The 14,469-nt window shown below is 36.1% G+C and overlaps 1 protein-coding gene across 1 annotated transcript in view; it reads right to left on the reverse strand.

The window, feature by feature from the left end:
* The window catches only part of KCNN2 (potassium calcium-activated channel subfamily N member 2), a 70,459-nt gene that overhangs the window by 37,152 nt on the left and 18,838 nt on the right, over positions 1-14,469 (reverse strand). Inside the window, exon 2 of the mRNA XM_031060564.1 lies at positions 13,358-13,776. Within this exon, the coding sequence (XP_030916424.1) occupies positions 13,358-13,776 (419 nt within the window). The remainder of the gene's footprint in view (positions 1-13,357; positions 13,777-14,469) is intronic.

A 14,469-nucleotide genomic window follows, 5' to 3' on the forward strand; every position in this document is an offset into this window, starting at 1 on the left:
CTGCCAACATAATTAGCATTAAATTACAACAACATGCTGGAAGATGAGATGTTAAGCAAACTTGAAATCTAATTTACAGTGCTCTCTTAGCCCTAGAGATGAGATGAGTTCACTGATGGGACAAATACAGAGAAAGTGAAATATGCACAAGCAGGTCTTTTTCTAGGAAGAATGGTGCTCTTAGGGAGCTATTAAGCCTCCTCTATTCACTTGTTTGACTTGCAAGATTTAAAAATACAAGAAAACTCAATCCAGTTGAAAAAAATAATCCCAAGCATTTTTAAGAACTCCAAATGTGACTGGAGAGCTACAACTTTATGGTATTTTAACTGTTTCAGTTGCCCTGCTTCATAAAAAGTATCTGAAATTATAACTTGAAAGCAATGCAAAAAGTAACAAAAAAGAGATATTTATCTGGGGCTTTCTTCCCTCTTCATTTTAAATGAGAAATGAAAAATTTCTTGCAGGTCAAAGACACTTTATTCCATTAGCAAAAGAAAGTCCATGACATTAAAGAATAAAGTCTGAGATCTCAGCATATTTGTTTTGAAAAAGAAAAACTAGACACTGAGCTGTAGATGTTTGTCTCATTTGAGTACAGGCCATGTCATAACTAAGCTGTATCTCTGAAGCTACAAAACTTTCACTTTAAAAATGTATAAACAAGGATATGTTGTAGATAGATAGATAGATACATGGATGTATATACAGAAAAACTTTCCTGTAAGAATTCAACTACATTTGAGTGTTACCTTTAAAAGAACTCAAAACCATGATGTGACTAAAAAAAAATTATCTTTCACATTTAAAAGAAAAACCCCTTGGTTTTCTTTAGATGCATCCTTTGAGTTCCAAAAATTCAGTCATGACTCCCTTAAAGGAGGAAAGGAAAAAGAATTCCAACTGTATGGCTTAAAGATCCCTGGAAAATACATGAAATCTATAGTCTTTCTTTTCCATGATGTACAGCTTCATTCAATTTGTCTCCCAGATTCTGGAGTCCTGGCTAGAGAAGTACATGTGGAGCAGTGCTACAGCCACAAGGACTTCAGCAGGGACTGGCTTACCTGTTCTGAATATCCTATCCAAAAGCATGAGAAAGAAAAATGTAAGCATGCAGAATTTACAACATTTCCTCTATTTTCATACCTCTCACCTGGTTTCTCAGAATGAGTATATCTAGATTGCACCACGACCTGCACAATAATTTGAAACAATATAAAACATCAGCACTGCAATCACACTTTAGTAGAATCCTTTGCTTATAAAGTTCAAATAAATTTTGTTATTCACAACAGGGACATCAGACCAAGCAACAGCAGTAAACATGATTCTATGTATGACGTAATCACAAAGAGCTTAAATGACTTTGGTCAAGGTCACAACAGAACTGTAGGTCGGATTCTCTAGCTCATGCTATTTCAACAAACAGAACACCTTTTTTGTCAGTAAATAATGCGGTTATTCACAAAAAAAATGCACTGTTTATTGCTTTTGTGATTTTACACATTATTTGTATATTTACCATACTTTTGTTGGTATAATAAAACCTTCACTCCAGTGTTATATACCACTAAAAATGCTACTACCACTCTTACCTCAATAACGGAAGAGTGCTAGGGTTGATCCTACTAAAACCAAGCTACCATTTTTGCAGTCTACATTTTTGTTTTCCTTTGGAAAAAATAAAAGAAAATAAACCAATAGAATGTGTAATTCCTGGTACAGATGGCTGTGTCTCCTGCAGATACTAGCTCAGGACATAGCATCTGCTTCTTTGCCTATTATCTGTGCTAGACGTGATTTTCTAAAAATCAAGAGAAATCATAGTCCACATCAGAAATACAATCACTGAAGGACAACAGTGTCCTGCTGAGGTACACTGACTGCATCAGCAGGTCTTCTGCCTCCCAGCACACAAGGAACAAGGAAGGCGACTAATGTGATCTGCTTGCAAGGAGAAAATACCCCTCTAAAAGCAGTATTATTAAGAATTATCATGCACATTTTTTTGTTAAATCCTCGTAGGCTTGGGAAAGGATGAAAATTAATGCAGAAGGTATTACTGAGAGGTGACAAGTATCAAGGTGTTCAATTAACTAAATGTAACATATAATTTGCCTTTAAACGCCTTGGGAAGAATCTACTGCGAAAGACTGCAATTTAACATCAAAGTTTAAACAGTCAGGGTTACAATTTTAGAAGCTCATTAGTCTGAAGGTGTATCGTGATTTTCTGAAAAGATGAATGATTAAAAACAGAGTTAAAAAGAAAATACATTTGGGCATGAATACTTGATCTGAAATCTCTGTTCGATTTTAGGGAATGTTGTATCTCTGATTTCAGACTGTGAGAAGCTTTGCCAATTACATCCACTGCATTCTTTTTAGTACAAAATAATAAGAGGTCACCTTTAACTCAAGGAATTAGAACATCAAGTATCTTCTTTCTGAAATGCAGTGAAAAGATACATTGTTTTTATTAGAAGGCTATTATTTACTGTAAATATTTTGCAAGGTTGTTTTTCACATGTACTACTGCCTGCCCAAAAAATGCACAGTCCAGCTCCTGAACTGACACTAAGGTCCACGTATATATTTCGGACAATTTTGGACAAGTCAGGCCAATTAAACTAGTGTCTACAAGCTGGTAAATTCAGGTTGTTCAATAAAAACAAAGAATGCAGTGACTGAAGAACATGGAACAGAGGTTAATGTCATCCTTCTGTAGCTACCAAAAGCAAGCCTGAATCTTAATCGTTGCACTTCCAAAGAGCACCTGCAGCAGAGTACACTCCATACCCTCCCACCCCACTGCAAGCCCAGCAGCTGGTGAGGCATGTGTCACAAACCCACTGCCAGGTTCCTCCCTCACGCCCACTTCAGACAACTGCTGAATTCAACACAAAGCAACTGACCCCGCTGGCACAACTGATTATAACCAAAATACCTTCCATGCTCTGCCGTACTTTTTGCCAGAGCTGACCAAGACAGCAGCTTCTCTTCTCTAGAACTCATGTCCTACACCCTCTCTGTATGTACTAGAAAGGTGACAGCCAAAAAAGGAACACATACTCAGGCAAAATCATCCTCTTTCCTCAAGCAGCATTAAGTTGCAATAAGACTAAAATATTGTTTCTTGCTTCTACATAAAATTATTCAATTTAACTTTTATACAGCAACTGAGGAAACAATGTATTTTGACTCTTTGATGCTTTGTTTCATTAAAAAAATATCCAGACCTTATTGGACAGCCAAAACACAGACTGGCTCATAGTTCTTTCTGTAAACTAGGGCAAGGTACTCCTTCTAGGTGTCTCTTGTGTTTATTAAAAAGATAAGAGATTTTACAAATAATAATTAGGCACTGGTTAAAGTCTTATTTAAAAAAATGGCACTTCCATATCACAGAATTGTTAACTCCTAAATAATTTATCAAGAGTTATTCAATCAGCACCCCTTCCTGAACATGCATTTTTCACGGCAGAAGCTAATTTATGAGATCACCAGGTTACAGGTTGAACCATATAGTTTTGACAGCTGAGTCCCGAACTTTTAAAGTTTTTTAGCCACATTTCTGTTAAACTGTTTGCTCTACTCTGCAATGACCAGAAGCTCACTACATTAAAACCATGTCCTTTGTATCCTTCCTAGTCTGCTGCTGGATGTTTCCTATGAAAGAAAAACCCAACCAAATATAAAAGGATTTGAAGATAACAAAAATAAAATCCAAGTTCTGCTGCTGTGCTCAAGCAGCAAGATACAAGTGTTTCATCATATTATAAAATGGATATGCATGTGTTAGCAATGCCTTGGGTAATAGTCACTCATTTTTGCTTTAACTAAAAGGAACTGTGTCAAGCTCTTCTTGAAAGGTATGGTCTATAGCTCAAGGATTCAAGGTCACTCCCAATGTGGAAAGGTAAAGTCCTAAAGAAAAGGGGAAAAAAAAAAAAAAGAGGGCCAGCCAAGCCAGTTGGTCTCACTGGAAGCTGGAAGATCCTCCATGCATATCTGGAGAAAACATATCTGGACAAAAATACCACAGCAGCATGGCATGGGTATGCAGCAGCACAAAGGGAGCTGTGGAGAACAGACATGTCCTGCATGGCCAGCAAAACCTCTTTTGGTGTCTTACTGGGCTAGTGACTGTCCTAATGTTTAGTCTAGTAGTCCACTAAATTCCATCTTGAGCTTTTGGATATTTTACTTCTAGTAAGTAAAAATTGCTTTGCAGTTTCAAACTGTGTATATCTTGCTTGTAAGGTCTCTTTGCACCTGTTGAAGATTCACAAATAACCTGCTGCAAAAGAGGAATGACAGCACACCAGGCAAGGAAACTGAAGCACAGGTATGGTATAGCAAGTGAAAGCCCTTGGATTGCAGAGCTGCTGGTGGAAAAGCTGAGTTTTAGTAGTTTAGCCTTATAGAAAATCCTGATCTTTGAAAAATTAAGTTAATTTATCCAGTCCTACACATAACTTTCAAGTCCCAGGTTTTTAAAGTTCTTCTGCCTTGTACTCCAAAACTGCCTACAGCTCAAGATATTTTTAATGCAGCCAGTCTAATAGACAAAACAAATGCTATGGAACTGCATTTATATCTAGTCAGGTTTAAAAGTATTAAGATATTCTTTAACATGACCAATGGCCTACTTTATAATGTCATCAAACAAAATAAGCACTGGTGAACAATGTATCATTGTACTCCTATGCCGGGGACACACAATCTTGAAGTCTGGCATACCTGAAATATAAATCCCATTCACTTCATATTAAGTGAATACTTTTTTATATTTTCAGCTGACCATGTTTGTCATAGAAGACTACATTAACACTAATATTAATAAAAATCTTCTGTTCTGTAGTTACACATTTAATAATTTTTGTTTATGTATTAGAATATGTTTTATTGTTTTAAAGACAGCATACACTGGTGTTTACTGCTATTTTCACATTTTAAGTAGTCTTTTGCAAGTCAAAGTTATTCGTAAATATTTACTTAATTCATAGAATAAATAAAAATTTTAAAAACAACCTCCCCCATAAGCAAAAAACCCCAAAACATTGCAAAACCAATTTCTAGGCCTATATACAATTCCTGACACCGATACTTAAGTTTGTACCCAAGGCTCATGTCCACAATTTGACATGATTTGCACAATTACCCCGGCAGATGCAATCATTTCAGCCCCACCATCAAGGGACTTCAAGCTAATGCAAGCTCACTGGCTTCCACAGAGTCTGCACCAGGTTTCAAACCAGGCTGTAGCCCCACGGCACTGACACCCTCTGTTTTCCTGTGTGTTCTTAACCTATTCAGGTACCTGCTGCTCTGGAACATTTGGAGTACTTTTTACCTTCACTGCAACTTCCCAGCGATTAGGGACTGATCTCTCTTGCTGTCAGTCTTGGCAACAGAAGATACCCTTAAGCCCTGAGTCACAAGCACTGTATATGAAGTACAGTACAGAGACTTCTCCTTAGTGCCCAGCTGTTCCAATGCAGCCTGAGGCGAGACTGCAGTGCTGAGCACGGAGCCTGCACGTGCCTGGCAGGAGCACACCTTCACTGACCAGACAGGGTACTCGGAGGTCCCACCACCAGACCAACATAAACATACTCCCCTCTGCAAGTGAGACCATGGAGGTGCTTGCCTCAGGCTTCTCCACTTGAGGCAGGGAGTACGCAGGGAAAAGAAGCCAGCTAGCAGGGCACAATTCCTGCCTGGGCAGTGTTCTCAGCACAAGCTGTCAGCACAGTCAGCATCCATCAAAATTGAACAGTTCAGCTTAAACTGCTCTATCACCACATGAAGGCATCATCTTCATCTGAACACCACCAGCCTTCAAAGTGTTTAGCTCCCGTTTTTCCTTACTAGAAATTATGACATTTATTAGTACTGCCGTATCATATATGTAAGTGTTATTCTTGGACACCACTGTGCTGAGCAGTGTGCAAACACAGTTCAAAGACAACCCCTGACCCAGAAAATTGCAACCTAAATAATCCAAGACACTTGTCCAATTCACATTGCAATGATGCCTTCAATACCCAATTAATATACTTCAATTCAGTGAACTGCTCTTGTGGAAAGCCACAGGAATTTTGTCAGTGGATTTCATTTATCACAGAAAAAGGCTTAAAAAGAAATATTGGGTATCAATCTGGGTTAGAGAAAAACCAACTGCAAGTAAAGTCATGTTCTATTGTCTCAGTAAGAAATGTTCTAGATTGATCAGCCTGAGCTCTGAACTAGTATAATATCACTGTTCTGGGGAGCACAAGTGTAAATGAGGACACACAGCAATACTTACTACTTCTAAATGATGGTGCAAATCTCTTACTATCTCAAGATCAACTGTAGTAAAAACTATAGCTGATTTTGAACTTTTAAAGAAAAAAAACTACCCAAGCAAGAAAAATCTGCTGTTGAGAGAACAAATTAAAAGGGTAAAATCACAGAAAAGGAAAATAAAGAACCTACAAAATATAGAAAAAGCACCTCCTCATGTTTCCCACCATAAAACCACTAATTCCATTGAATTGCACAATTTCACAACACTATCTATATCCTTGTATGGACCTCATAAATTTGAATTTTTAGGGCTGAGTTGTAAATTCCCAATAGAATCCACCCTTCAATATCTAAGGCTAGAGTCAGCATATTGGAAGCTTATTCGCAGTGAAGTGATAACCATGGCCTATGCTCCTCACTTTGCTCAAGAAGCAAAAGAGAACCAGTAGAAAACCTTAAATTCACACTTCAGGGCACACTTTTCAAAGACGTTAAACTGTTGGAGCAACGAATTCTATTTTGAAGTGACAAGACATTGCTTTTTGCTTCACTATGACCCTATTTTATAAGGACTGCTTTTGGGGTACTATGTCGAATAGCTTTTACTCATTTTGAAACAAAATATTCTGAATAGTTTAAAAGGCTGGCCAAGAGAGGGAGGAAAAATTTAATTATCACATCTAAAAATATGAGGATCAGAATATATAACTTTGGACCCAGTAATGAAATAATGATAAAAAAAATTCCATAAATTGCTTTCTTATCTGAAAGAATTCGGAGCACGTACAACCATTCTTACTGACCAGAACACAGACTGTTCTCTTAATAATGTTTTATAGATTCAAGATTAATTACAAAAGAATCTTTTCATCCTTGAAAGCAGGTAAGTACTGCCCTGTAAGTATTTTCATTCTTTTCAGACTTTTCTGCTTAGAAAAATAGTTTTCACTTTGCTTACTATTTTTGAACCGTACATGAGTTCTTCCACTTCATTCTATTCTACAACTGATATATATAAGTCCTTTGTAAATAAAAGAGAATTTAACCTAAGAAAAGTTTTCTTGCTCTAGTTAATCTGAAAGACAGATAATTTTTTCTTCAATTAAGCAAGCAGTTTGGGGTTTTTTGCTTGTTTTTTAACTTTTTGTCTTTTGCACTCCCTTCCTCAAAGTTGGATCTGCTATTTTTGGACTACAGAAACACTGATCTCCTTTGGCCTGATATATTTTTCTGAAGGAATGACTATATCCATTGACACTTCATCAGTTATTGCTACTTTCCATATTTATAAGGAAAATTCTAATAACCTAAACCAATTGAAGAGTGTTCTTACTTATATCCCAAAGTTATTTTGCTGAGAATACACAAACAGCATTTTCAAAGGGAAGGAGAATATGCTTTAAAAAAATAGCAAACTCTACATGCATCAGAACAGGTGCATCTGCTTTCCCCCTTAAATATACATAACTGTTTTGTTTTCAAGCAAAAGAACACATTATTTAGATATTAATCCCTCTGGATACACTTAGAAAAGGAATATTTTATTTAGATTGATTGCTCTTTTTTGGATCTGGGTTATGCACAGAAGTACATTTGCCAATGTACTTCTGTGAGTAGATTCCCTTGTTGCCTTCATTGTATGGTTAAAATAATGGATCTGATGGTCTATTTGTAACTTTTGCAGCAAAAATGCAATTGGTTACATGTGGTTTTAATTATTAATTGCTTTGAGATATAAATATTATAAAACAGTAACCTAACATTTAAAGTTAAGCTACACTCAGTGTGCAAAACCAGGAATTAGGACTAGTAGGCAGAGAACCATTCATTCACAGCACAGCTGCAAGTCAGGATGATGACAGGACATCATTGCTGATTGTTGTCTTGATACTTAACTTTTAATGTTTTCCACCACTGAAGAAATCTGGCTGACAGTAGCACATTCTAGTTTCAGTGAGCTGTGAGCCAAGGGAAGGTAAAGAATCACGATAAACAGCCAGCACTGTCCACACACAAACACTATTTGATCTGTTGACAGTCATGAGACTGAAAAAAATGAAAATCATATGTCATTGCTTCTGACCTTCTGAGCCTAAAAATAGCCTTAAAATTAAATATCCAGGCTTGGTTGTTTGTTGTTGGGTTTTATTTGCTTGTTTGTTGGGGTTTTTCTGGGTTTTTTTGGCTGCTTTTTTTAAACTAAGAACAAGAATCTTCACACTGGCACTGCAGAGAATGCAAAAAGCAATTTCCATTAGAAGGTGGCCTTGTGCATATGCATGCAATGTACGTCAGATAAGGTCCTCAATACAAGTAAAGAACTGAAATACATACTGAGAGGAAATTAGATAGCTAAGAAACATTTTTTCCTTCATGAATTACAACCGAAGTGTCAGTGTATCCACTAGCTTGTATCAAATGAATCCTTAACATTTGCCTCCCAGTTGTCATGTGTGAGCTGCTTACTCAGCTTTGTAATGGAAACTTTGTAATGGTATCATATTTCCATGAAATGACATTTATTTGTAGAAAACAAGAATGAGCAGAAAGCAGAAAAATATTTCACTATCACACACACAAATGGTATTTTGCATATGTGTGTGTTTTTTGAGTTTGTTTTTGTTAAAACAAGGAGAGAATACAGAGCAGAAACTGACAAGAGGAAGAAATGCTGACTAAAACAAATTGCTCAAACTGAACTGACTTCATCGCCAAAAGTCAAAGAGATGAACAAATAGAACAGCAAATGGTGCCAAAAGTGTGCTCTCTGCAGAAGAAGAAAATCCAGTTCTGTTCTCAGTTCTCCTCTGCAAATCCACAGAAATGCCAGGCATGTGATATGATCTGCTCTGGACATACAACAGTGTAATGTGGGCATTTCTGGTTCATACTGCTTGGTACACAAGAAACAGGCACATTATACCCATGTGTGTATTCAGAAGACAATATTTTTTTCTTCTTTTCCATAAAAAAACCCAGATCATAAAGAGTGGCTACCTTCCACACAACCTAGAAAAGCACCCCACTTCTCACAGAAGAGACACCCATTCTACAGAAGAGTAGAATTCTTTTACTCAGGTTCTTCTTCTAGTCAGATTCTTCCATGACTTAATGCTAAACATACTGACTGTCTTTTTCTTGAGAAACCAAACTTTGCTATTTTAACTGAAATAAACAACTGATGCCCATGCACAAATCCATTTTAAGTAACAACATATGTATGGGAAACTGCAAAAACTAATCTGCTTGTAGGGCTCATAATTCAAATGTGAAAGTAATATACTCGTAAGTGTTCTAGATCATGTGCCTCAGAGATATTATAAGCACAAACATCTTTTGAGTTAGACCAAATAAAAAATTTAGATTTTCATTATGAAGCCTACACATGAAAAGCAGCAATATAGTACTACTGGCAATGGGAAGGCAGATGAAACCTATGCAATGCAATCTTCCCCTCAAAACAGACATTATGAACACAGCAACACTTGATGCTATCCCCACCTTTACCTTCCAAATTCACTCATCTAGATTACTCTGCAGCCCTAGCAACCCATTTATACTCAGCTGGCTGTCTACCACCATTATCTGTACCACTTTCTGCCCTCATACATGACCTTAAACTCCAATCATGGAAAATACCTTGCTCACCAACCCAAAGTGTCACTTGCTATAATTAGCATTCTGGGAGCTAACTATACCGTCATTAAGGCACTGAGAAAGACACATGTCCTGTCTTAGTTCAGTGTATATCAAGTGATCAGTCAGATGACCATTAATGCAGTGAAGTCTTTATTCAGACAGCCAACTTGCCTGGCTCAACCCATGACCTGTCTCCACAGGTTATCTTTCAAGAGATGGATAATGATGCTCTTTCATGATACCTTCCTATGAAATGTGGGGCTTCCAATCTCCCTTTCTATTCCCAGGACTGTCTGCAATAATAAAAACTTAACTTTGAATAGAACAATCTGAACACCAGGCTCTCATTCAGCAGCAACAGCTTTTGCTGAGCATACACAACTCCACAATAAAGGACACCACCTACTGTGACTTCCCTCCTCACTGAGAACATGGAACAGAATGAGAATCTTTCCTCTCCATTCCCAAATTTTAATATTTTAATCTATTATGACTTACCACCATCATCTTGTTCCAATATGGATGGTCAGTTAAATGACTTAGTACACCAAAGAAATACTGCTAATGCAAACTCATGTGATGCTACTATATAAGAGAAATTAGAGCATGGTGCTAGAGTGATGCAAAGAAATAGTTAACACAATTAAATTTTATTAATATAAATAACCCCTTTTCAAACCAAAGCTACCAGGTTGCTGCCTAATTCCTAATTTCTGTTAGATGTATTAAAATTCGTTATGTTTTCATATATAGTAACAAATGGAAAAGACTTCAAATTATAGAATTTATTTTCAGGATCTGTGTACAAAAATTTATTTTTTGTGTACAAAAAATAGTCTACTTAAAATAAAAAAAAGGTTCCCTTGAGTTAAAACTAAGAAAAAAGTCAAGAGTAGTTGAGAAAAAATGTACCTCATTTGTGTAAACTACACTTTTAACATCTAAGCAATTCAAAGCCATAAAGACCTTGGGACACATCTTCTGAGGACTGTGATTTCTACACAGAACAGAAATTATTCAGTGGTCATATTTGTCTTTTCTCATGATAAATGGCTATTGTATGGGGTTTTGAGGTTTTCTTCTGAGAACTTTTTCTTACCACATACCTCTATAGGGGCTAAGGATTTAAATGGTTTTCATGGGCTGACTAGTAACTGGAATCCAGGGTCAGTATCATTTGTTTGGCAAAATACTTACATATTCCCTCAAGCGAAAACTGGAAGCAAAACACAAAAAACTGGCTGTGCAACTAGCATGAATGACATAAGTATCTAATTCCAAAAGCCAAAATATGTTCTTTTTAACGTTTCTGAAACATAAAATTAACTTTTTTCCTTTTTTAAATATGAATCTTGGACTGGGATCCAGTGACAGAAGGCAATTATGCTAGAGATATATTAACCTAGTACTAACTTTTATATTTAACTTGCTTTTAGTTGTGTTGTGTTTCAGTTTTAGAGGAGTCTGTAGCTACTCAGCCTACTGTCCAAAATATTACAGTCAATTCAAGGACAGCAACTGCAAATTAAAATGTGGAAAATCCATTACTACCTTAGCAGAGAGTTGAAGAAAATTCAGCTTTTTGCAACCCTGACTTCAGTGTACCTAACCAAATAAATAATCTTCCCAGAACAAGTGATGCAGAAGTGTGTCATTTTCTAAATATAAATAAGCAAACTAAAAAAATCAAAACTTTATGAGAGTGCTGTCATCATCACCCCTGATTGAAAAATCAGTGAGGTGGTCTTTGTTTATTTTATTTTTATTGTTATTTATATACTATACATTCTTGTCCTGCAGTCTGTATACTGACAAATAAATATGCTTTACAGACATGTATCAGACAGTAGCAACTATTTTTCAATTTTCACTGAGTTGTACTAGCTTATTTTGAAAGCACATGTATAAAAAAGTTAATAAAAATTATTATTTCATCATCATCACCATCATCATCAAGCAGTTATATGTAATGATGATAGCAATGGATGCTGAAGTTATTCAGAGCCACTTCAAACCATTTGGGAAATGCCTGAGTAGACACTGAAGAATTCCTGAGCAGCAGAAAGAAAACTGGTGGGAAGAGAAGTCGGTAATATGAGATAAAGAGGAGAGACTTTGCAGAAGTCAGTTACATCTGAAACAAGAGCATCCTTATGAAAACACAGCTACTACAGATTGAGTAAAAATTTAGGGTACTCCTTCGCTGCCACTATGGGGAATATTCTGAAACTGTAATATGTCATTGTGTCTTAACATCGTATTTTCAGAATATTCTTAAAACTATTAGTCTAGCTGTAATATGAGGAAATAATATTGATACAAAGAAATTTTAACAATAAAACTACAAAACCATGATTCCTACAGTCATTTCATAAGATCAGGTAGTTTTCCTTTTAACAAGCTGAAAAGGAATGCAAGCAGTAACTTAAAAATGCACAACAGTGTTTGATTTTACTGCTGACTTGAATCATTTAGCTGTCACAAGTAACTCCCCCAAACTGATTCTAAAATGGACAGACATGGAAAGGAATAGAAACAACAAAATGGTCAACAAACAGAAGAAGCAGAAATGCCTTAAATATGTTGATGATTTTTCAGCTTGAGGAGGAGAAATCAATTCCAGGATCTAAGAGCTGTCCAAGGCATTAAATCTTTTATAGAGAATCATTCTAATTGTCTTCTTAGAGTTAAGCTATCTCATATTCCTAAGCAATCCTATCCAATCAGAAGCCTTTTTTTTTTTCTTAAAGGCATATTTGAGAAATTCAATTTCAAGTTGTCTGCTATGATAGCCATTCATTCTGCACCTACACTGAAGTCTGTGGTAAGGGGAGGTTGGAAAACTAGCTGAAATAGAAAGTCACACTCTCAAATGCACTTCTGATTTTCACTGGGAGAAGGAGTTATATTACTGTAAGTGTTTTGCCTGCTCCTCTTTACTGATCTTGCCAAGTAGTCAACTGCATTTTGCACTCTCTTTCTTTTCTCAGCACAACACTCTAATTACACATCCCCCCAAGCATTTTCCCTGGCTATTTTTTCTATACTATCCTCACTACATTTATCTCACAAAGAAAATAAATGAAAATTGGTATAAATGCAGAATATTAACAACTACTCTTAAAGGCATTGTGTGGTATCTGTCCAGTATGTTAAATATGTCAACACACTGAAATGAAATTGTAGTGCTACAAGTAAACAGTGGGGTACAGATCTCTTTGCAGAAGTCCATCAGATTAAGATGCAAATCACTCCGGACAATGTCTGTCACAGAATTCAACGCAACCAACACTCAAATTATCAAGGACTAGGGAGCTGCATTCTAACGATGTTTAGGTCCCCTGAATTCAAAATTTAAGAGACAAAGCAGGAGTAAAAAATAGAAAGACAAACAGAAAGAACTGGAAAAAAATCAACCTTACCTTTCACAAGCTCGGACAGTCCATGCAGCAATTATCCATAATGAGATACTAAAAACCAACAGTACAGTTCCTGGACATATTGTCATTAGAGTCTTCATAACAAAACGGGTATTGAAGTTTATCTTATTTAATGCTCCAATGCTTCTAGATGAGGCATCAGTGAAAAGTTTGCTATGCAAAAGCATAACTCTGGCAATAAGATAAAGTCTTAAGAACATTGGTATAGATAAAATAATATCCACATCAGCTGTTGTTGTGGATGGAGCGTAAGAAAAGGCGAGCCGGGCTGTCCATGTGAATGTGTAATTCCCAGGTATGGGATGTATAGCACACACCAGTATTTCCAAGCAGATAAAGAAAATACGCTCATAAGTCATGGCTATTCTCCAGTCATCTGCTCCATTGTCCACCATGAACAACTGAAAGTATAAAATATAAGGTTAACTTTAGTATATTGTTCAAAAAACTGTTATAATTCCATTTTAAATTACCACAGTTTTCTGTGCTGCCAAAGACCACTAAAATTTTTTTTAAAAAATGCCATCTTAGAAAATGACACTATTACATCACTATGAAAGGAAATACAACTCTGGTTAAGATAAAAAGAATTTCTAATACACTATTTTTAAAACTGCACATGAAACTGAATTTTCATTCATTCATTATTAACTCAGAATTCCTCATATATTTTAAATTTTAATATTTTATCTAAAAAAGTCTGGACCCCTTGTCCATTCAAAATCAATTGTTTACTCTAAATTCATAAAATTGAGACGCATTTAGCTGTTTTTGAATAGATAACTAAATTACAAAGTAAAAATATTTCTTAAGATTCCTGTTAAGCTTCAGCCAAGGTGATACTATAGCTTCTGTAGGAGTACTCAAGCTTTCTTCAAGGCACCAATAATAATCAATATCAATAATAATAAATATAAGATACAAAACTACATGAGAAAGTGCACAAAGACTCAAGAAGATATTTCATGGTGAAAATATGAAAAATAATAGCCAGCAAATATCAGTTTGGCCCAAGGAAGTCCAGTAGCTGAAAATTAAATGCACATGTTGGCTGTTGCACAATCAAGACTTTCAACTTGGCACCCAGGAACAAA

The sequence above is a fragment of the Geospiza fortis genome, unplaced genomic scaffold, assembly GCF_000277835.1.
Source record: "Geospiza fortis unplaced genomic scaffold, GeoFor_1.0 scaffold203, whole genome shotgun sequence".
NCBI classification, from domain to species: Eukaryota; Metazoa; Chordata; class Aves; order Passeriformes; family Thraupidae; genus Geospiza; species Geospiza fortis.